The sequence below is a fragment of the Papaver somniferum genome, unplaced genomic scaffold (assembly GCF_003573695.1).
Source record: "Papaver somniferum cultivar HN1 unplaced genomic scaffold, ASM357369v1 unplaced-scaffold_137, whole genome shotgun sequence".
Lineage (NCBI taxonomy): Eukaryota > Viridiplantae > Streptophyta > Magnoliopsida > Ranunculales > Papaveraceae > Papaver > Papaver somniferum.
The window spans coordinates 22,909,625-22,931,977 of record NW_020622934.1 but is presented as its reverse complement, the minus strand read 5'-3'; the positions used below and the strand labels follow the sequence as shown (position 1 = coordinate 22,931,977).

Sequence of the window (22,353 nt, the reverse complement as noted above, 5' to 3'; positions counted from 1 at the left end):
GTGGGCTTATGTAAACTTCTTGTTGGGCTTGTATAAACTTCCCTCTTGAGATTGGGATTTTGTACTCATTTATTTGGGAAACCCCTTGCATCATTTTGGTTAAATCTATGAGGAAGATTCTGGAAGCATGCAGGACCAGTGAATGAAAGTTATGACAGGGAGGCATGCAGGGCCAGTTACTACAGGGAGGCATGCAGGGGCCAGTCAACGCAATTCATGACTGGAGGCATGCAAGGGCCAGTTATTCCAGAGCCATGCAGTCATGCAGAATATCAATGCAGGGAGGCATGCAAGGGAATTAAGATGAATTATATTCATTTCGAAATTGGGATTGAAGGCCTAATTCGGACCATATAAATACAGGCTCAATAACCCAAAAAAGTATGCAATCTTACACACAAAATTATCTGTGAAAAATCCTAATCTGACTTTAGCATCGGAGGGTTTTTTGCAGGTACCCCCCCCCCCCCAATTACTCAATTCAATTGGAGAATAAACAACGTATTGATTTTCAGCAAAATCATCATCAACATCTTGTTTGGGGTAGAAGTAATTTTACCATACAAACATTGGCGCCGACCAAGGTTTTCGAGAAAAGATATTCGTGTTTTACCAAATCGAGTTATGGAAGTAATCAGACAAACTGCACGAAGGGCAGATTCTGTTAGCGATTCCCAACAGTGCAGGAGACGCGAAGCTGAAAGGCATGAAATCGAGGTTCAGTCAGCCCCAGCAATACCCATTGGAAACATGCTGGGTAAAAATCATTCTCATGACAGAGCCCTAGATCTTGATCAAGATCGAGATCATGCTCATAACAGATCCCTGGATGGTGGACGAGATCGAGATCGTTTCCGCAACAGAACTCCAGATCTGAATCGAAAAAGGGAAAAACAACCAGTGATCGACAACGAAGGAATGGACGTTGATGGGGAAAACCCACAAGTTCAAGGAAACAATGAACGCGTATTCGGCAGTCCGTCAAGAAGGAAAAACGATCAGCAGGGCCAGCGAGACGGACGAACTGCGACTCCTAGTACAAATGAACTGTTGCACAATCGGCTGAACGAGTGCGAGAAAGAGATCGCTCTCCTGATATTGGAACGTGAGAACCAGTCTGGTCCTAGGTCTGGTAATCTGAACAACCAGAGGGGTCGGTCTGTATGGCAGTGCCTTGGAAGACAAGTTAGCCCGAAAGCTGCATATCGAAGCAGAGAAGTGGTCGATCTTGATCGGCCATAGAAAAATATGTTGGTCACTGGAGATCTACCTAAACGAAGGCTTGTAAGATCGCGGCGAGCAGAGACCCGGCCAGCTGCGACTCATCAGAGTGCGGCCAGAACTACCACCCATTCAAAACGTCTCAGGAACGATGAAGATGAGATTTGAGATCGGCACGATGGGAGAGAATTATATCCCGATTACTATGCTCGTTCGGAGCAAGGCAGAGCTAGAAGAGAGGCCACTTGAACACAAAGGAAAAGAATGAGAACTAAAGCTCATATTCCAGAGGACCGAGGTTATGATAAGGAAGACAGTTCCTCAGATGGCGATGTGGATGCAATAACAAAAGCTCTCCTTTGCAAGATGATCGAGAAAGTAATGTCGAAAAAGCGTTCCAGAGAGGAAAAGATGGACAGGTTGCATCGAGCCGCTGGGTCTCCTTCAAACTGAATATCAGAGAATTCCGGCCTCCAATGAATTTTCAAGTTCCCAAGCTGCCAGAATTCGACGAGAAAACAAATGATCCAGATCAGCATATTTTATAATATGAAACTACCATGTCCTTGTGGAAGTACAGCGATGAGTTGATGTGTAAGATGTTTCCATAGTCACTGACTGGAGGAGCAATAACGCGATTCAATCAGCTTCCGGAACAGTCAATCGGGACTTACCATAAGCTGATCAATGAATTTTGCTCTAACGATAAATACAACAAACGTGATCGGAAGGGACGTCATTCATTGTTCCTTTTGGAAATTCGGAAGGAGGAAAGCATCAGACAGTTTACTCGACGCTTCAAGCAAGAGTTGGCCGATGTGGATGGAGCCAACGATCAAGTTGTCATTGCAGCCTAAAAACAGGCATACCAACATGATCAAAGAGGTGCGTACGGGTCCTTGGTCAATAGACCACCAAAGACTTTGGAAGAACTATATGATCGAGCAGAAGAATACGCTCGAGTGGAGGATGATTCTAAAGATAGAGAAGAAGTTAACAGATCATCCAATCATCCAAATGATGGAAATAAAGACAAGTCAAAGAACCGTTTGAGTGGACAGCATAACGATCGAGGTGAAGTTCGAGAGAAAAACCAGGGGGAACAAACGGAAACTGGATATCATAAGTATCATGATATGAAGCTGACACCATTGAACATACGGATGACAGAGTTGTATGAAAAGATAAGCGAGGATTTGAGCCCCCTAGAACTTTGTCAGCGGAGACGCGTGATAAACGTGATAAGAGCAAATACTGCAGCTCTCACAAAGACCATGGTCACAAGACTGAGAATTGCCTCTCTTTACAGATCGAGGTCCAGCGAATGATAGATACTGGAAAGCTACAAGAGTACGTGTAAAAGGATTTCGGGAAAGTTCCTGGACAGTTTGGCACATCACATGTGATTAACGCACACGTGATTAATGTCAGTCATGCCAGGATCCATTCAATGACCAGGCGGGCATCGGAAGATGAAACCAGAAGAAAGCTCAGGCAGTTAAAAGCATGGTACTTGACAAATCATATCGATCTTGTCAGTGGAAATGGAGAAGAAATTCGGGAGCTGGCTGCACAAAGATCAAGTTTTCAGAAGAAGACATGATAGGTGTATATGCTCCCCACAATGATGCTATCGTTATAACTGCTTGGATTGGCATGTTTCGTGTACACCGGATTCTAGTGGATACAGGAAGCTCAGTAAGCGTTTTGTTTTCAGGAGCTTATTCCTATGAATCTCCCACACGACTTGATAGAGGAAGATGAAAATCCAATTATCGGTTTCAGTGGCGAAGTTACAAAAGCGATTGGGAAGGTGAAGATACCTATAACAGTGGATGACAAGTCCGTTTTAGGAAATTTCTTGTTGCTTGATTGTCGAGCTCCCTACAATGCGATTGTAGGACGAGACTGGATGCATGAGATCGGTGCAGTCACACCCTCATATCATCAATGTTTGAAGTTTATTGCCCCTTAAGGAGTCTTCAAATTTAGGAGCGACCAGATGGCCGCCCAAAAATGTCATGAGAGTGCTATGGACGAGTACAAGAAGTCAGAAGTTAGCGGGAACCAAATCATGCGAGTCGAGCAGAAATAGCAATTACAGAATCCTCTCCCTCCAGAATCATATATGGGAGAGGACGCAGCTGAACCCCCAACAGTTGAGAAACTGATCGAGGTCCAGATTAGAGATGAGAAGCACCAAACAACGTTCGTAGGGACAGATCTTTCTGCACAAGAACGTGATGGTTTGATTACATTGCTGAGGGAAAACTCCGACATTTTCGCATGGAGTTTTGCTGAGATGCCTGTGATAGATCCGAATGTAGCCTGCCACAGGCTAGATATCGATGAGAAGTTCCAACCAGTTCGTCAGAAAATCATAAATATGGCGCAAACCAAAAAGATGGTGTTACCGCAGAAGTCGAAAAGCTGTTGGAAGCAGGCTTTATTCGACCAGTGCAGTATCCTCACTGGCTGTCAAATGTCGCACCCGTTCCAAAGAAGAATGGTAAAATTTGTGTCTGTATCGATTTTACTGATTTAAATAAAGTATGTCCGAGTGATCCGTACCCGCTGCCATAGATAAGAGATTTGGTGGATGCAACCTCAGGGTATGGGAGACTGTCATTTATGGATGATTTTTCAGGATATAACCAAATACCTTTGTTCGAAGAAGATCAAGAACATACTGCGTTTGTGACTGACATAGGAGTTTTTTTCTATACCGTAATTTATTTTATTTTTTGGGTTAAAAGAGATTCGAAGAAGACGATGAAACAAAAAGAAAACGAGTAGAAAGAAGGAGGCGCAATTAGTACTAGGGTTTTCTTTTGTTATATAGAATAGGGCAGCTAAGTAATTTCAATTATTTTCCTGACCAAGTAAACAAGATGTGACCAACTTTGGTGGGCCAAGACCGATATCTAAGCTTCAAGGGCACTTTAACAAAGTTTAAGAAAACTAGGGCATTTTGTGGGTACCAGAAAAACGGGTACTTCATCAAAATTCCCTTGAAAAATCTTATCTCGCCTTACCGTGCAAAGTTGTTATGTGGAATAACTATCCGTTAATTTTCCCTTGCGCACTGTCAACTGCAGGTGATAATTTATCATGTGAAGCAATAGGCTTGTAGTATAAGACCCCGACTATAGCATGAGCATACACACAAATGTACCTATAATCTCAATTTTGAATCTACCAAACTTCAAGTTTCAGGCTTTCACAATACTTCTAGCTAAGAAAAACATTGTTATTGAGACGAAATCACTACTGATGGGGAGAGCAGGTGATGGTGAGGAATGAGAGCAACAAGGGTATCAAATTTCAAGGAAAAGAGCAAATGGGAGCAGAATACAGTTGAGTCCTTCGATTTTTCGAGCTCATGTGTTATCTACACTGTAAAATGAAGTTGTGAAATTGTGATTCGTGCTGGAAAAACATAATATTATGCAGGCAGATCAAAGCAGCAAACATACACTATCTCGCCTAAAGCTCTTCAAACCAGAAAATAAATCACCCTTTGAAATCCTCATTTTCATCCTGAACAGAGCATTTGAATGAAGTTTGCCTTTTTCGCGTCTAGAAAAAATAAACAACAGAGTTCAATTATGGAAGCAGACACAAAAGTGTAATAGCTAGAGGATAGGATGCTAAACTGAATACACATCATATATGCGCAAGGTATTCTTGTATGCTCAAAAGATAGGGGAATATCTACAACATGTCTGAAGTCACATTATTCAAAAGGAAAATAGTACTATCCCTAGGAGAATCACTCATAAGCATCTGTTCTACATAGAAAATTCTTAAGGACATCAATATACATACTACAGCAACACGACTGCCCGTTCAATGCAACCCGACTACCTTCATTTTCTCAAGTGATCAGGAATTCATCATAGCCTCTAAAGCACCAACGTTTGCTTCTGCTTCCTTCAGCTCAACCTTTATCGCGATCACCTTCTCTTCTGCTTTCTGTAATTTATCCTTTGTCGCACTCACCTTTAGCTTGGCCTCTTGTAACCCCTCATATCTAAGTAACCCCTGACATCTAAGAATTAATCCTAGTAAAGAAGGAATATCTGGGTAGCGACTATTCATATGAGCTTTCTGGAAACAAATTATGTCCCCATTTTCTAGCTGCGAGACAAAAAAGAAAGACAGCACGAAAACAACAACAAAAAAGGATCATGGTGAATAATGCAGAAGTACTAACTACCGTTGAAGGCATGGTGTATCAAACATTACACTGACAAATCCACGATACATACCTGGTTGTCAAGAAATGTTAGTTTCATATTAACGATATCACACATGACTGTGGGCACAGACTTTATCTCCTGTCCCAGAACACAATACATATCATTAGTGATATAAAAGAAAAGTTCAGGTAAATGTGAGGTGCCATGGAATGATAACGAGTGGTCTAACCTCGTACAGTTTAATTTCCTCATTGTGAGCAAAATTAGCCATATCATTCAGCTTTTTAAGAATATCCTGGGGAAAAGCACTACCCTTCACAAAAAGCTTCCCAACATACCTGCAACAAGTTTAAGGTTTTCATAAATCTCAAATCTAAGAACATGATGTAAACTCAAAAATGTTAATGTAATAAGGGTATGAACCTAATGCATACCGAATTTCTGCGCTTTCAGGGTCATAAAGTTTGAAAAAAAGCAGAATATCTTCTCCTGTCTTGTGTGGCTGATGTAAGGTATAAACATTCTGTAGGGATAAGAAATTAGTACTGCTGAAAAGTAGAAATGCTAAAGATTTGAGGTGACAAATAAGTTAATTTAAGTGTCAAGTCGTACGAAAAGCAAGCCATTAGTTCGTAGCAACAATTACCGGAACAGTCTGTAAAACTTCTAAAAACAATATCAATTCCAATTTCCCAGCTTTTGTTGGCACCTTCTTCAGCTGATAAACCTACAATTCCAAAAGAAATGTTTACGAAATTGATAACCAGTCGCCCATTAATAAAATAACAAGTCATTCAGGCACCAAAATAAGCATTGGCATGATTCATCTGTTCATAAATTTGGGTGCCCGAAGTATTTACGTATTGTGTTTCTTCTTCCTGCGTTAAGAGGTGATGAGGACGATATGTTTCATTCTGAAGCTTTGCCCACAACCAAAAACGCTGGAGTTGCAGTGGCACACCAAATTGTTCCGCAACCACTTCCTGTGCGCCACATCATATTTAAACACCAGAAAAGCCCATAGTTTACATAAGCATTCACCAAATATCGTACAAACCAAATGCAAGTGCATGGAGATCTCTCACCGTCTTAAGCATATAAACTACTGAACCTAAATGTATCGACAATTCCCAGTTAATTAGTAGCATTATACTGAACCTAATCACCAAATTGAATGGGTACATACCTTGAAATGATGAAAACGCGTAGAACGGAGAACCTGGAAACTATGCACTTTTTCGGGATCAACAAGATCAAAGTAAACGTCTCTTCCAATCTGCTGATAAAGGTCCTCATTTCGTACGACCTATAGGTACCACATATAGAAACCAATGAATATGTACATACACTTTGAGCGGTTCATTACTACCAAATGATCAAAGAACAAATTGGAAATGCAGGAGATTTAAACCTTAATAACAATATATAGGTTAGAGTCTGGTATGTCATTCTTGTCGTGAGCCATTTCTCCACTCTTCCACTTTGCGCTGACTGATCTGCAACGTTATAAACGTATCGTATATTTTTCAAAAACATTGTAAACGCAAAGACAATACATGCAGAAAGAGGTTAAAGAAAGTTTCAAGAAAGAAGTCAGAGTACCTATGATCAGTACTGTTCTGCTAAGAGTTCAAAGTCATGCTTAATGAAGAAGAGATATTTATATGGACTCTTATATAAATCATTTCACTTTGTTTTGCTGACGACTGGTACAAGTCAAATGCTCTAGAGACTAGAGTCTCAAATCATATACTACATCAACAAGGAATAGTTTCTATTCGGAAAGACATGAGTTTGCAATTTTGTTAAGTTGAATCCTACAAGACTGAACACGGCCTAATTACATTTGGTGAGGTAGCATGTAGTGCAGTCAGCAACTAATTCATTAAAACAACAACTTTGTATGAATTGCTAACAAATATGCATCATTACCGAGAGAGACCATTACTACAAGCCTACAATGTACGCACTGCATGAGAGAATGAATAACATAGGGGATTTAACTAATTCCAACGGTTTTAAGGCTTGTTAATTTCTTAATCGATTCCATTGATTGATCTAACTACAATAAATGAGAAGTTAATTTGCTTATGGTTGCCTAATAAGCTGATCATAGAAGACGAAATCTGCTACTAAAATTGCTGCTTGACTCGGGTATCTCTGCTAATTAAGTGCAAATTAAGGTAACTCACTATAACATGAACATAAAACCCTAAACTCAAAATTGAAGACAAATTAAAGCTCAAATATGGAAGAAAGAACACAAACCCTAAATTGAAAACCAACAGAGAAAAAGTAAAAGATGGCGAAAAGAAGTGTACCTGCTTTGAGTGTAAGTAAAAATGGCTGATGATAAGTGAATCTTTGAGTTGAAAACCCTAATTAACCGATTGAAAGAAACGGCGAAAATGGATCAACCGTTCTTCTTGGAATTTCCTTTCCCGTTCGCAGTAGAAATCTTGAGAAAATCCTAATTCAATTCTCGTTTTACAGTAGCAATCTTGAGAAAATCTTACTTCAATTCTCGTTTTCAGTAGAAATCTTGAGAAAATCCTTCTTGAATTATCGTTTTCGGTAGAAATCTAGAGAAAATCCTTCTTCACTTCTCGTTTTCAAAACAAAATCTTGTGAATATCCGTCTTCAATTCTCGTTTCCAGTTGAAATCCTGTAAGAATCCTTCTTCAATTCTCGTTCTTCAAAGAGAAGAGATGATATGATTTTGACCTAGATTCTAAGAAACTGAAGAAAAAAAAAAGAAACTGAGAGAATGGAATGTGATCTCTGTGTGTGTTTCGAAAAAAAAAACCACCCGCCTTATTATAATAATAACAATAAAAAGCCCTTAAGAAATTAGTTGTCCATTCTCTCTCTTTGCTATGTGAATCGGACGAAAACTGCGTTAACTCAGTTTTAATTTTTCTTCCAAATCTCTCTCATACCGATTTAAAATCCATGAATCTCTAAATATAATATTCTACCGATTTGTTTTGCAACACGATGATGAATCTTAAGAATCTCTTAACTCTTCACAAAATCTTCTGTCTCTTTCTTTTAAGTTTTTTCTTTTAGTTTGTCTTTGATTTCTAATACTAATGGGTTTCTAATTTTCCGGCAGGCTCCTCATTCAGTTTATCATGGAAGGCATCCGGTTTTGGACTATTGCATTTTCTACTCTTCTTCTATCAACTATATTGTTGCAGTCAAGTTTCAATCTATGGTCAGTCTCATCAGCAGTATTGCAAGCCATCAACTCCAAGGTGGATGAAAACAGTATGTTCCAGTATTACTGTTTGAATTATGTTTATGATCATAATGAAGTTAGTGAGTTCATTAGCACTGAGTTCATTTTCCGAGTTGAATTTCGACAGTTACAAAGTTTTCAGATCCAAAATTTTAAAATTCAAAAACAACACCTTCCCCAAATTAGTTTGCGTGATTATAGGAAATACAACTCCTTTGAAATTACATATTAGTTGACTCTCTTTCTTTTCCATACAGAGAATTATTCTCCATATTATCAAAGAAATTTCTTCCCTAAAAATACTCAGCACAGTTATACCAGTATAAAAAATATATGGTTATTTTTGGAAGGTTTTGCATATTTATAAGAGCAAGAAATCATAACTTCTTCTCATATTATTCTTTAGAGGAAAAAACCAATCCCAAGATTTCATAGAAATGTCTCCATCTTCAAACAATCAAGTTTCTGGCATTACCTCTCAGATGCAACGATCTAGGATTCGAGACTTTGGAGCTAAACAAGTAAGGCGTGTGTGTTGTAGGTTCTTCAAGAGCTTTATCAGTAGCTACAAATGAATGGAAGCATACTCTTATTGGTAAAATCCATTCCAAAGATCCAGTAGAAACTGAAGTTCTAAGGAAAGAAGTTATGCAATTATGGAATCAATACAAAACTAAAGAGATTTGTGGTATGGACAAAAACATTTATCTTTTCAAGTTCAGTTCTGATGAAGTTATGAAAGCTGTGCTTAAAAAGAGTCCATGGAATGTTGCAAAGAGTCATCTCAATCTAAAAGAGTATGATTCATCTATTGCTATCAAGGATCAAACATTCACTCATCAAGAATGGAATGTTCAATTCAAAAATCTTCTGATTGAACATCACTCTGTGCAAGTAATTAATAGATGAAGCATTGATTGAGCTGGGACCTAAAATTCATACAATCCCAGATAATTGTAGACCTAGTTATGGCAGTATGATTACTGCAAGGGTGAAAATTGATCTTAAGAAACCATTACACAAGGGTGGTTTGTGGAACGCAACAGCAGGTGGTGTTACTTGGGTTAGATATCACTGGGAAAGACAACCACATTCTCTTTGTCCCAATTGTTTTATTATTGATCATGACGAGGAGGAATGTGAGAATGTTGCTGAAGATCTTAAAATAAGAAGATAAACTAATGATGAGTATATCAACTACTGCAATGATTTGGCTACTCAGTATGAGTGGAGATAATAAATGACTTGGATTTAATGTTGAAACAAATTTGTGAAGCAAGCATAAGACAAATTAATGCTGAGAAAGAGGAACATGAAGAGGAAAGAAGAACTAAAAGATCAAGAGGTGATGATAGCAGTAATGTTAGCATCTCAAATTGTCCTCAAGGTACTGGAAATACTACTTCATCTGGAGATATTCATGGCATGGACCATGACTTGGCTGAGGAAGGAGATCAAATGCAAGGGAGATCTTCCATGGAATGAATGAGGCATCTGTTAATTTGGTAATTCTCTTTCACAAACTTTCCTTTTTGTCTTTGCATAAAAGTAGTTGCTGATAGACACATTTTTGTGTCTGAATTGTCCTCAGTGTCTCTATTGCTAGTGCTTTATTATGTACTTATTATTGTGTTTTTATGTTTGTGTAAGTGTTTTTGGAGAAATACACTTGTGTGGAAAAAGTTGCTCAAAAAGTGTTATTTGGACCCCTGGAGGACATTTGCTATACGGACCCTAGATTTGGATAAGGGGCACCCAAGGTTATGTGTAGCCCAAATTCATCCTCGGAACCTATCTGCTATTCGCACCCGAGAACAAGATAGGGGCACTTCATCTTCAACATTTCAAAACTGAATTTTGGCGGGAAAATAAAAACAGAACTGTGTGAGTTTTCGATCGATATTTGAAGGAGTTCTGGGTAGATTAAAGGGCTGAAATTTGTTGGGTAGTTGTGATATGTCCCAACAAAGCTATCATGAGTGCTTTGATCGACTAAATTTGGCTAGATAACTCGCGAGAAGAAAACAGGGGAGTTTATTCTCGGAAGAGGTTATCACGAGATTTGCGCGAGCAACAAAGAAGTTTGCACGTGTTTGGAAGACCCTAACAACTATTTGGAGTGTGAAGGAGTTAAATATGGCAATTTGGAAGCTTCAGAATGTATGTAGAGATCAAAAATCTGAATTATTTCCTAAACTGGCCGTGAAGAATAATGGAGAATTATATGAAGTTATTACGTGAAATTTTCTGTTGCTGGGTTATAAATAGGTGTTGGGATATCATAGAAGGTTTACGGAGAGTTAGGGAGATTATAGAGCATCACAGAGTCGAGAAAATCAAGTTCCAGAAATATTTTTCTGCTGCTTGTCATCTGAAGAACGCGAAGAACAGACCATCCAAGACAGTCGTTTTTCAACAGTGGAAACGACACACAGCCGTGGGTCGAGAATTAACGACAGTACTGTTCTATCGTTCTTTTCAGTTTGTAACACTTATAACTGTTACAAACTCGGTTATCATTGTTTCTCCCATTTCATCATTTGTACACCACCTTTGAGCAATAAAAAATGAATTTTGAGCGTGTTTTCCTAATGATGAGCTAAACCCAATCCTTTGGGCGACGGAGGAAGCCATTCTCTCAAGAATTATGTGGTAATATTTATTTTATAAATTTATGCAATATTTTTATATGATTAATTGCATTGATAAAAAATAAATTAAATGATTCTTATTAATCAAATGTGTTTTCTCTTGATGATGCATGCTTAGTTTTAGACTCTTGATGCGTTATACTTGCGACTAACATTTGATATTTTGGGAATCTGATTTTGGTAATACTTTAGAATCGAATCAATTGTTAAATTGCATGATATAATTTAATTTAGAACCACATAAGTATTGATGAATGGTGAAATCCTAGCTCCAACATCTCCATAATTTTCACAACATATCAACATTTATTTGCTTTGTTTTCTTTGCTTTAAAATTAAGTTTAAAATCTATTGCTTTCAAAAGTCTCAACGAACTTTTTACTACAACTCAACTTGAAATAACATCAATTTTTGGCGCGGCCGACGCGGACTTGTCTTTAGGCTAGAGTTTTTTAGATTTTTTTTTTTAGGTTTTTATTTGTTTTTCATTTTATTTTATTTGTTCTTCTTTACGTTTTTGGGTTTTTGTCTTTTCCTTACAGATTTTGGAATTTGGAGTGAAAGAAAAATTTGCCAAAGCTTTTGGTGAATACTTAAAGATTTGGCGAAAGGAGCGAAAGAAAAGAAGAATAAAAATTAATTAAAAAAAAGAGAGAGAGACAATTTTTTTTAGAATTTTTTTTTTTTTTAGATTATCTTTTTCTTTTGCACTTTATTTTTGGACTTTGGACTGTGGACTTAGAGACTTTTTTTTAAACCCTACGAAAGGGTAGTTTAAATATCAACTGTTTGCAGAGAAGGACGGCGATTACGATATCGCCTCGGCCCCTCGGGTTCGTACATGACATAGGAGTCGTGGCCCGAGTCGACTTCAGCGGTTCATCCCCGTCTGGTACGGGAGGTAAGTTTGTCGAAACACTCGCGAATCCCCTGTCAGCGAGTTACTGTATTCCTTCGTTTGCATATATGCTGAGGATTTGAAAACGACTGCTTTAATTTCCTAGTAAAGGGCAAGGAATATCCATACAAGATAACAGTTCGGATTTCATCACTGTTCCCTTCTTGCCCGCCTTAGGAGAACGAAACCAAACGCAAACCTAAGACTAAAATTTGACTAGAACGAGACCTATAGGGTAACGAGGTTAATAGGAAAGCCATTCAAAAAATATTGGTTACTCTTTTAAGCATGCTTCAAAGTTCATGATGGTTTCTGCGAGTTGAATACGCCGCCTTGTAACGCCGGTGAGGCCTTGGGTATCAAATCTCCACTAAGATTCCCTCATCTCGATTCAACTTACTTAAACTCGGATTGATTCCAGAGGGGTTTGCTTAAATTGTAACGAATTCCCTTTCGAAGGATTAGAAGCTGGTCTAGAAACAATCTAAGTGGAGCCACCATGCTTTTTGTTTGCTAGAAATCAGTAGGTTTGTTGTGGTGGAGTCAGCCTTGTTTGTGTTTGCATAGAACTTCCCTTCCTTTTAGGTTTTCTTTCTTTTTCTTTTGTTTTTCTAGTGTATGCCCAAGGTTATTAAAGAGCGGGCTTGGAAAAGAAACACTCTAGGTCGTTTGATTAATGATAAGCCTAGTAGTTCTTCTTGTGAAGGCGGGGAGATCGAAGAATCTTCTTTTGAGAGCCCTGTTTTTGGAAACTTCAGTTTTGAGAATCTGTCTCTTCGTGAGGAAAATACCCCTAGTACTTCAGCTGTGCCAGCGATGGCAACTTTGAAAGATTACATGTTCCCAACTAGGTCCACCCGAGATTCGTGCATTAAATTGCCAGCCATTACGGCTAATTTCGAGATAAAACTTAGTATTCTTCATATGATCCCTATATTCTTAGGGAAAGATGATGAGAACCCTTATTTTCATATTAGGGACTTTGAGGAAATTTGTGGGACAATTAGAAAAAAAGACCTTACTGATGAAGTCTTGAAACTTAAGATGGTTCCCTTTTCCTTGAGAGATAAATCCAAGACCTGGCTGAAAAACCTACTATCTGAATCCATTGAAACATGGCAGGAACTTATTGCTGCTTTCTATATGAAATTCTACCTTAAGCATAAAACTGCGTCTGTTAGACAGAAAATTAGTGCTAGTGTGCAACAAGAGGGAGAGTCTCTTTATAGGTTCTTAGAGAGATTCAATGATCTCCTATCCCAGTGTCCTCACCATGGATTTGATAAGATGAAACTCGTAGAGATTATTTATGATGGTTTAGACTATTCAACCAAAGACATGGTTGAGTCTACGTGCGCTGGTGAATTCACCAGTAAAAGTGCTGATGACGCTTTCACCTTCTTAGGAGTTGTTGCTGAAAAATCCCAACAGTGGGAGTCTTGTGTTGAACCCCCCAAAAGACTCTAGGTCAATAGAAGTAGCACCAATGTGGTAGATACAAGCTTCGGGTCTGATGCTAAGTTTGCTGCTTTTTCTAGAAGGTTAGAAGCTTTGTAATTGAATCATCCTAAACATGGGTCTCTTGTTGAACTTGATGATAGGGTTAGAGCCTCTCAAGTGTCTAGTTGTGGAGTAGAACCCAATAACTCGTTTTGGGAAGGTCAGGTTAGTGAAGACCAAGCCCATGTTGTCTATAACAATGCTAGGTTTGAGAATCGACAAAAGTTTGACCCATACTCAGAGACTTACAACCTTGGTTGGAGAAACCATCCTAATTTTTCTTGGTTGGAGAAACCATTCAAGGACAGTCTAGTAATTCTCAGCCTCCCTCAGGTTTTGGTTATGCTAAGAACTCTTCAGGTCAACCCCAGTTTCAGAATAAGAAAAAGATCTCCACCTTAGAAGAAACCCTTACTATGTTAGCAAAGAACCATGAGATGTTATCAAAGAACCACTAAGGTTTTCAAGAAGAAACCCGGAAGAATTTTAAGAATAATTCCCAGTCTCTTGCTAACTTAGAACTTCAAATCGGCCAAATAGCCAAGTTTCTTAGTGAAAGATAAGATGGAAGATTCCCTAGTCAAACTGATCATAACCCTAAAGGAGATAAATCGTATAATCATGTGAATTCTATAACAACCCTTAGGAGTGGAAAGAAAGTTGACAATAAGGTTGTCATGCCTGATAGTGAACATGTTGTAGTTCACCCTTCTGAGCCAGAAAATGAGGAGACTGATAGAGTCTCCAAGGAGACCAATGAGGGTCCTGTTGAGCCTGGCTTTGTTCCCAGAGCCCCGTTCCCCCAGCTGCTAGTTCCAACTAAAAGGGAGTCCAACTTTAATGATATATTAGAGGTTTTTAATCAGGTTACTATCAACCTCCCATTGTTAGATGCGATTAAGCAGATTCCCGCTTATGCCAAGTTTCTTAAGGATATGTGTATGTGAAAGAGAAAACTTAGTGTCCATAAGAAAGCCTTCCTAGCTATTTATGTGAGTTATATTATTCAGAATACCACTACTCCTAAGTATAAAGACCTAGGGTCCCCTACTATTTCTTGCACAATAGGTAAATACCGTGTCGAGAAAGCTTTGCTTGACTTAGGATCCAGTGTGAACTTACTGCCATACCATGTGTACCTTAAGCTAGGACTTGGTGAGATGAAACCTACCCAGATGACACTTCAGTTAGCTGAAAGGTCCGTTAAAATTCCTCGTGGTGTGATCGAGGACGTTCTTATTGAAAGGTCCGTTAAAATTCCTCGTGGTGTGATCGAGGACGTTCTTATTGAGGTCAACAAGTTTCTTATTGAGGTCGACAAGTGGATTTTGTTATCCTAGATACCCAACCTGTCCCTAACCCAGAGAACCAAATACCAGTGATTTTAGGTCGCCCGTTTTTAGCTACATCCAATGCGATCATTAACTGTCGAAATGGTATTATGAATTTGTCTTTTGTTAATATGACTATTGAGCTGAACATTTTTAATATTAGTAAGCTACCCTCTGAACTAGGTGACTCGAGCATAGAATAGGTGAACATGATAGGAACATTAATCGAGGAGTCATTACCAAACACTTTGTTAGAAGATCCATTAGATAAATGCCTAGCCCACTTCGGGATTGATTTTGATGATGACGATGTGATTAATGAGGTGAATGCTTTGTTAGATTCAACCCCTTTGATAGACACTAGTAATGGCTAGAAACCTAAGTTCAAACCTCTACCCATTTCTGAGTCTACCCTAGTTCCTTCGTTATAAAAGCCTCCTAAGTTGGACCTTAAACCATTATCAGATTCCCTGAAGTATGTGTTTTTAGGCCCATCTGAAACTTTACCTGTGATTATAGCATCCGACTTGGATAGTGATCAGGAAAGTAGGCTAGTGACCGTCCTTCAGAAAAACAAGAAAGCTTTAGGGTAGACCATAGCAGACATTAAGGGTATAAGTCCTACTGATTGTATGCATCATATCTATTTAGAGAGTGACACCAAACTTCTAGGGAGATGCAACGTCAACTGAACCCTAATATGAAAGAAGTAGTTCGAACCGAGGTTCTTAAGCTGTTAGATATAGGCATTGTCTACCCCATTTTAGACAGTAAGTGGGTCAGCCCCGTTCAGGTTGTTCCCAAGAAATCCAGTATTACTGTAGTCCAGAATGATAACAATGATCTAATCCCAACCCGGGTGACCACGGGTTAGCGTGTCTGTATTGACTATAGGAAATTAAACAAGGTCACTAGGAATGACCACTTTCCCCTTCCCTTCATCGACCAAATGCTAGAGAGATTAGCTGGACGTAGCCATTATTGCTTTTTAGATGGATATTGCGGTTATAATCAGGTTGTTATTGCCCCAGAAGACCAAGATAAAACCACTTTTACCTGTCCCTTTGGTACCTTTGCGTATAGACGCATGCCTTTCGGGCTATGTAATGCCCTTGCGACCTTTCAGCGTTGTATGCTAAGCATATTTTCTGACATGGTAGAACGGTTCTTAGAGGTCTTTATGGATGATTTTTCAGTGTTTGGTTCTTCTTCGATGAGTGCTTGCATCATTTGTCATTAGTTTTGACTAGGTGTAAGGAAAAGAATTTAGTGCTTAATTGGGATAAATGTCACTTCATGGTTCGTTCAGGAATTGTTCTAGGGCATATCGTATCTTCGAAGGGTATAGAGGTAGACAGAGCCAAAGTTGACCTTATTAAAACTTTACAGGTCCCAAAAACCGTAAGAGATATTAGGTCATTCTTAGGGCATGCAGGTTTTTATCGTCGATTCATTAAGGATTTTAGCTTAATTTCTAGACCTCTTTGCAATTTACCTGCAAAGACGTTAAGTTTTTCTTTGATGATGCTTGTTTAGAGGCTTTTGATAAGCTTAAGAATTTACTCACTACCTCCCCCATATTCCAGGCACCCAACTGGAACCTACCCTTTGAGATCATGTGTGATGATTCAGATTATGCTATTGGTGTTGTGCTAGGTCAGCGAGAAAATAAGTTACTTCATGTGATTTACTATTCTATAAAAACTATGAATGATGCCCAGTTGAACTATACCACTACGGAGAAGCAACTATTAGCTATTGTGTTTGCTTTAGACAAGTTTAGATCCTACCTCTTAGGTTCTAAGGTCATAATCTTTACTGATCATGCTGCTTTCAAGTATCTTCTTTCCAAGAAGGATACTAAACCTATATTGATTAGATGGATCCTATTGTTGCAGGAATTTTCCTTAGACATTAGAGATAAAAAAAAGGTGCAGAAAATGTAGTAGCAGACCACTTGTCTAGGCTTGTTGTGGATACCCTTGATGATTCTCCTCCTGTTAGGGATAGTTTTCCTGACGAACAACTGTTCTTTGTTACCCAAGCACTTTGGTATGCGAATATAGTGAATTATCTTGTTACTGGTCGAATGCCGCAACATTGGGGTAAACAAGATCTTTCTAGGTTTTTAGCCGAGGTGAAGCACTTCTTTTGGGATGATCCTTATTTGTTTAAGTATTGTCCAGAACAGATTATTAGGAGATGTATACCTGAGAGTGACCAGTCCAGTATTATTTCCTTTTGTCATGATCATGCTTGTGGGGGTCACTTTAGTGCTAAGAAGACTGCTGCTAAGATATTGCAGTGTGGATTCTATTGGCCTTCATTGTTTAAAGACTCCCATAGTCACTATGTTACTTGTGAGCGTTGCTAGAAGTTAGGAACCATTTCCCATAGGAACATGATGCCCTTGAACCCTATTTTAGTTGTTGAGGTCTTTGATGTGTGGGGTATTGACTTTATGGGTCCGTTTCCTAATTATTTTGGTAAACTTTACATCCTTGTCGTCGTAGACTTTGTCTCTAAGTGAATTGAGGCGGTTGCGTGTAAAACCAATGACCATAGGGTTGTGATTGAGTTCTTGAAAAATAATATACTTACATGTTTTGGTACACCGCGAGCTATAATTAGTGCTGGAGGGTCGCACTTTTATAATGGACCTTTTAGGCTTTTGATAAAGAAATATGGTATTACACATAAGGTAGCTACCCCATATCATCCACAGACTAGTGGTCAGGTAGAGGTTTCCAATAGGGAGATAAAGCGTATATTAGAGAAAACAGTTAATCCTAATCGGAAAGACTGGTCGTCTAGCTTACTGATGCCTTATGGGCTTACCGTACTGCGTTTAAGACCCCCATTGGAATGTCACCTTATCGAATTGTGTATGGAAATGCATGTCACTTACCTGTTGAGTTAGAAAAAGGAGCATATTGGGATGTTAAGCAGCTAAATTTTTCACTAGACAAGGAAGGAGACCATATGAAACTCCAGCTCAATGAGTTGGAAGAGATTCTTAGAGATGCATACGATAGTGCTAAGGAGTATAAGAACAAAATGAAACTTGTGCATGATAAGAATATTTTAAGAAAGTCATTTTCTCAAGGTCAAAAAGTTCTTCTGTATGATACCCGTTTGCATCTTTTCCCTGGGAAGTTACGTTCTCGGTAGACAGGTCCTTTTTATTGTTCGCACTGTCTTTCCTCATGGAGCTGTTGAGATTGAGACACCGGATGGTAGTAGTTCTTTGAAGGTTAACGGTCAGAGATTGACACCCTTTTTAGAACCCTTTCCTATAGGTGATGTTGAGGAGGTCCCTCTGGAGGACCATGTTTACCGTTGATTGACCATCGAGGCGATTGTATGTTGTATATTAGTTTTTGATTTCTCTCTTCACCCAGGTACTATCTTTCCAACTTCTCCTCGAGTTATTTTACTTTTGGTACTGCTCTTTCATTAGAAACATTAAGGACAATGTTATATTTAAGTTTGGGGGTGGGGAAGAAATTTTTAGTTGCATTTTTGAAACTTCTAGCGTCACATAGTATCCGGTTAGCTAAGTTTACATACGGTTTCTCACCGAAAAGATGAAAATTGGAATTACTAGGGATAACATTCTCCTGAGACATTAGAGAAAAAGACATTGAGATCTTTGACATTCAGGAGAGAACTTGTTCCTTTTAGAGAGTAGCCGTGATGGACCTAACCATCCATGATGGAAAGGCAAGTAGGTCAGAAGGAAATGCCAGAAATACAAATCAACCTCACAATGTAGTCTTAGTTACTGGATTACGACTCTCTGTCAGTAGAAACTTATCATCATCAACAAGCGGAGCGACATAAAAATATATGAACAAAGTTGAAGACGTTTAAGGTTTAGAAGCAACAATAGAAAAGAATAATTCAAAAAAAAAATATCAAAGTTGAAGATTGAGTTACAAGAGCAAAGAAAATCAAACGATATACGTTGTTGAAGTTCATGATACCAAGACATTACAAGTTGTGAAGATCCAAGTTCTAAAGTCCTTCTCTAATGGCCATGTAAATTGTTGTCTTTGTTTCAAAAATAAAATAAAAAAATAGTACATTTAAATTTTGTTTAATAAGGCCATAGGGAAGTAGAAATCTATAAGGAAGTTTCAAGCAAGAAATCGAGGATAAGAGTTAATTGTCAGGGTTCTTTGAGGTTAGATAGTTTATCATCAACAGTTGAAGCCGAAGAAGACGTTGTTTTTACTGAGCACAATGAGAGAGTCGAAGAGAGATGCATATTGGTTTCTTTGTTAGTCCGTTTTCCATCTGGCACAAGATCTTTATAGCACTGGTTCAACTCATCACACGTAATTAATCTAGTTGTGTAGTAGATGTCCCTCTCATTTTTATCTCTCTCCTAATCTTATCCAGCTGTAAAGCGGATGCATCTTACAATGTTTATCTAGCTGTGTAGCGGATATCTCTTTATCTAGAAGTGTTGCGGATGTGTATCCCCTATTCTTTGTTCAGCTTTAGAGCTGACACCTTTAATTTCTCTGGCATTCTAGTTACTTGGAGATAGGTTGAGAATCTATATGTCCTCATAGCTCTTTGGATACTTGTGACCAATTAGAAGTCATGGTTTTGAGGGTAAACCTCTGGTAAACCCTTCCCAGACTATATCTCGGTCACTAGGGCCACCTAGTGAGTTTAGGCTTTTATTTTTATTAGTTTTTCTCGAGGACTAGCAAATAATAGGTTTGGGGGTATTTGATAGACACATTTTTGTGTCTGAATTGTCCTCAGTGTCTGTATTGCTAGTGCTTGATTCTGTACATATTATGGTGTTTTTATGTTTGTGTAGGTGTTTTTGGAGAAATACACTTGTGTGGAAAAAGTTGCTCAAAAAGTGCTATTTGGACCCCTGGAGGACATTTGCTATACAGACCCAAGATTTGGCTAAGGGGCATCCAAGGTTATGCGTAGCCCAAATTCATCCTCAGCACCCAAATTTGTCCTCGACACCTATCTGCTATTCGCACCCTAGAACAGGATAGGGGCACTTTATCTTCAACATTTCAAAACTGAATTTTGGTGGGAAAATAAAAACAGAACTGTGTGATTTTTCGATCGATATTTGAAGGAGTTCTGGGTAGATTAAAGGGCTGAAATTTGTTGGGTAGTTGTGATATGTCCCAACAAAACTATCATGAGTGATTTGATCGACTAAATTTGGCTAGATAACTCGCGAGAAGAAAACATGGGAGTTTATTCTCGGAAGAGGTTATCACGAGATTTGCGCGAGCAGCAGAGGAGTTTGCACGTGTTTGGAAGACCCTAACATTTATCTAGAGTGTAAAGGAGTTGGCAATTTGGAAGCTTCAGAACGCGTGTAGAAATCAAAAATCTGAATTATTTCCTAAACTGGCTGTGAAGAATAATGGAGAATTATATGAAGTTATTACGTGAGATTTTGCTGTTGCTGGGTTATAAATAGGTGTTGGGATATCATATAAGGTTTACAGAGAGTTTGGGAGATTATAGAGCATCACAGAGTTGAGAAAATCAAGTTCCAGAAATATTTTTCTGCTGCTGCTTATCTGAAGAACGCGAAGAACATACCATCCAAGACAGTCATTTTTCAACAATGGAAACGACACACAGCCGTGGGTCGAGAATCAGCAACAATACTATTCTATCGTTCTTTTCAGTTTGTAACACTTATAACTGTTGCAAACCCGATTATCATTGTTTCTCCCATTCATCATTTGTACACCACCTTTGAGCAATAAAAAATGAATTTTGAGCGTGTTTTCCTAATGATGAGCTAAACCCAATCCTTGGGGCGACGGAGGAAGCCATTCTCTCAAGAATTAGATAGTAATATTTATTTTATAAATTTATGCGATATTTTTATATGATTAATTGCATTGATAAAAAATAAATTAAATGATTCTTATTAATCAAATGTGTTTTCTCTTGATGATGCATGCTTAGTTTTAGACTCTTGATGCGTTATACTTGTGACTAACATTTGATATTTTGGGAATATGATTTTGGCAATACTTTAGAATCGAATCAATTGTTTAAATTGCATGATATAATTTAATTTAGAACCACATAAGTATTGATGAATGGTGAAATCCTAGCTCCAGCCTCTCCATAATTTTCACAACATATCAACATTTATTTGCTTTGTTTTCTTTGCTTTAAAATTAAGTCTAAAATCTATTGCTTTCACAAGTCTCAACGAACTTTTTATTACAACTCAACTTGAAATCACATCAGTTGCTGCCATGGTTTAGTTCCAAAAATGAAAATTCTAGCTTGGAATATCCAAGGTCTGGCCAAAAAATTCACTAAAGATCAACTTTTTATCCTTATTAAGAAACAATCCCCAAATTTTTTATTTCTGTCTGAAACCAAAATTGATTGTGATAGAATGAATGCTCTTGCTAACTCTTTGAACTACTGTAATCATGTTTGTATTGATAGAGTAGGTCTTGTTGGTGGTTTGATTCTCATGTGAAAAGATGGTATCATCTGTGATGTTCAAAATGTTTCTAATAATATGATTCATGTAGTTACTAGGATTGAACCTAATAAGCCAGAAGTTCTAGTTACTTTCATGTATGGTTCCACCTACTTTGATGAAAAAAAAGGAGCAATGGGATTATTTGTTAAATATTAATGAAAATATAATGCAACCTTGGATAGTTATAGGTGATATTAACTTCAATATTCATGATTTGCATAATAGCACAGGTTACACTAATGATGACAAATATGTTCAAGACCAAATGAATATATGTGGCCTCATGGATATAGGCTATACTGGTAGGGATTTTACTTGGTCTAGTAATAAATTTGGCACTGGCATAACAAAATCTAGAATTGACATGGATATAGGAAACAGTCACTGGTGCATGAATTTTCCTCAGGCTAAGTTGTCCCATTTAGTGCAAGCTGGCTCTGACCACTATCCTATTCTTCTTACTCCTACTGGAATTGACAATCCTAAAACTTGGAGACCTTTTAAATTCTTTGCCATGTGGATGAAACACTTTGCTTTTAAAAATCAGTTACAAATTGCTTGGAATGATGATACCCATGGCTCTCCTGCTTTTAAACTTGTCTCTAAACAGCAAAACACTAGGCTAAGATTATCCCAGTGGAATAGAATTGAGTTTGGTGACATAGATAGGAATATCAACAATATTCAAACCCAACTGGAAGTGGCTCAGAGAGCTCCTATTACAGCAGCTCTGCATGATAGGATATTTAGTCTCACTAAGAATTTGGATGACTGGTTTAATATTAAAACTGAATTTTATA

The 22,353-nt window shown here is 38.2% G+C and overlaps 2 protein-coding genes across 2 annotated transcripts; one reads left to right on the top strand and one right to left on the bottom strand.

Moving 5' to 3' along the window:
- Nucleotides 1-624: 624 nt before the first annotated feature.
- Nucleotides 625-1,242, top strand: LOC113334703 (serine/threonine-protein kinase prpf4B-like). The gene has a single exon (XM_026580894.1). The coding sequence runs from the start codon at nucleotides 625-627 to the stop codon at nucleotides 1,240-1,242; it is 618 nt and encodes a 205-aa protein (XP_026436679.1).
- A 3,648-nt stretch (nucleotides 1,243-4,890) lies between these two features.
- LOC113334457 (ubiquitin carboxyl-terminal hydrolase 13-like) lies at nucleotides 4,891-8,446 on the bottom strand. Its single transcript, XM_026580704.1, has 9 exons — nucleotides 7,745-8,446; nucleotides 6,835-6,919; nucleotides 6,610-6,729; nucleotides 6,284-6,406; nucleotides 6,070-6,150; nucleotides 5,858-5,946; nucleotides 5,653-5,761; nucleotides 5,493-5,561; nucleotides 4,891-5,361 (listed from the first exon to the last, which is right to left on the bottom strand). The coding sequence occupies exons 2-9, from the start codon at nucleotides 6,886-6,888 to the stop codon at nucleotides 5,107-5,109; spliced, it is 900 nt and encodes a 299-aa protein (XP_026436489.1). The 5' UTR covers nucleotides 6,889-6,919; nucleotides 7,745-8,446; the 3' UTR covers nucleotides 4,891-5,106.
- Nucleotides 8,447-22,353: the final 13,907 nt, after the last annotated feature.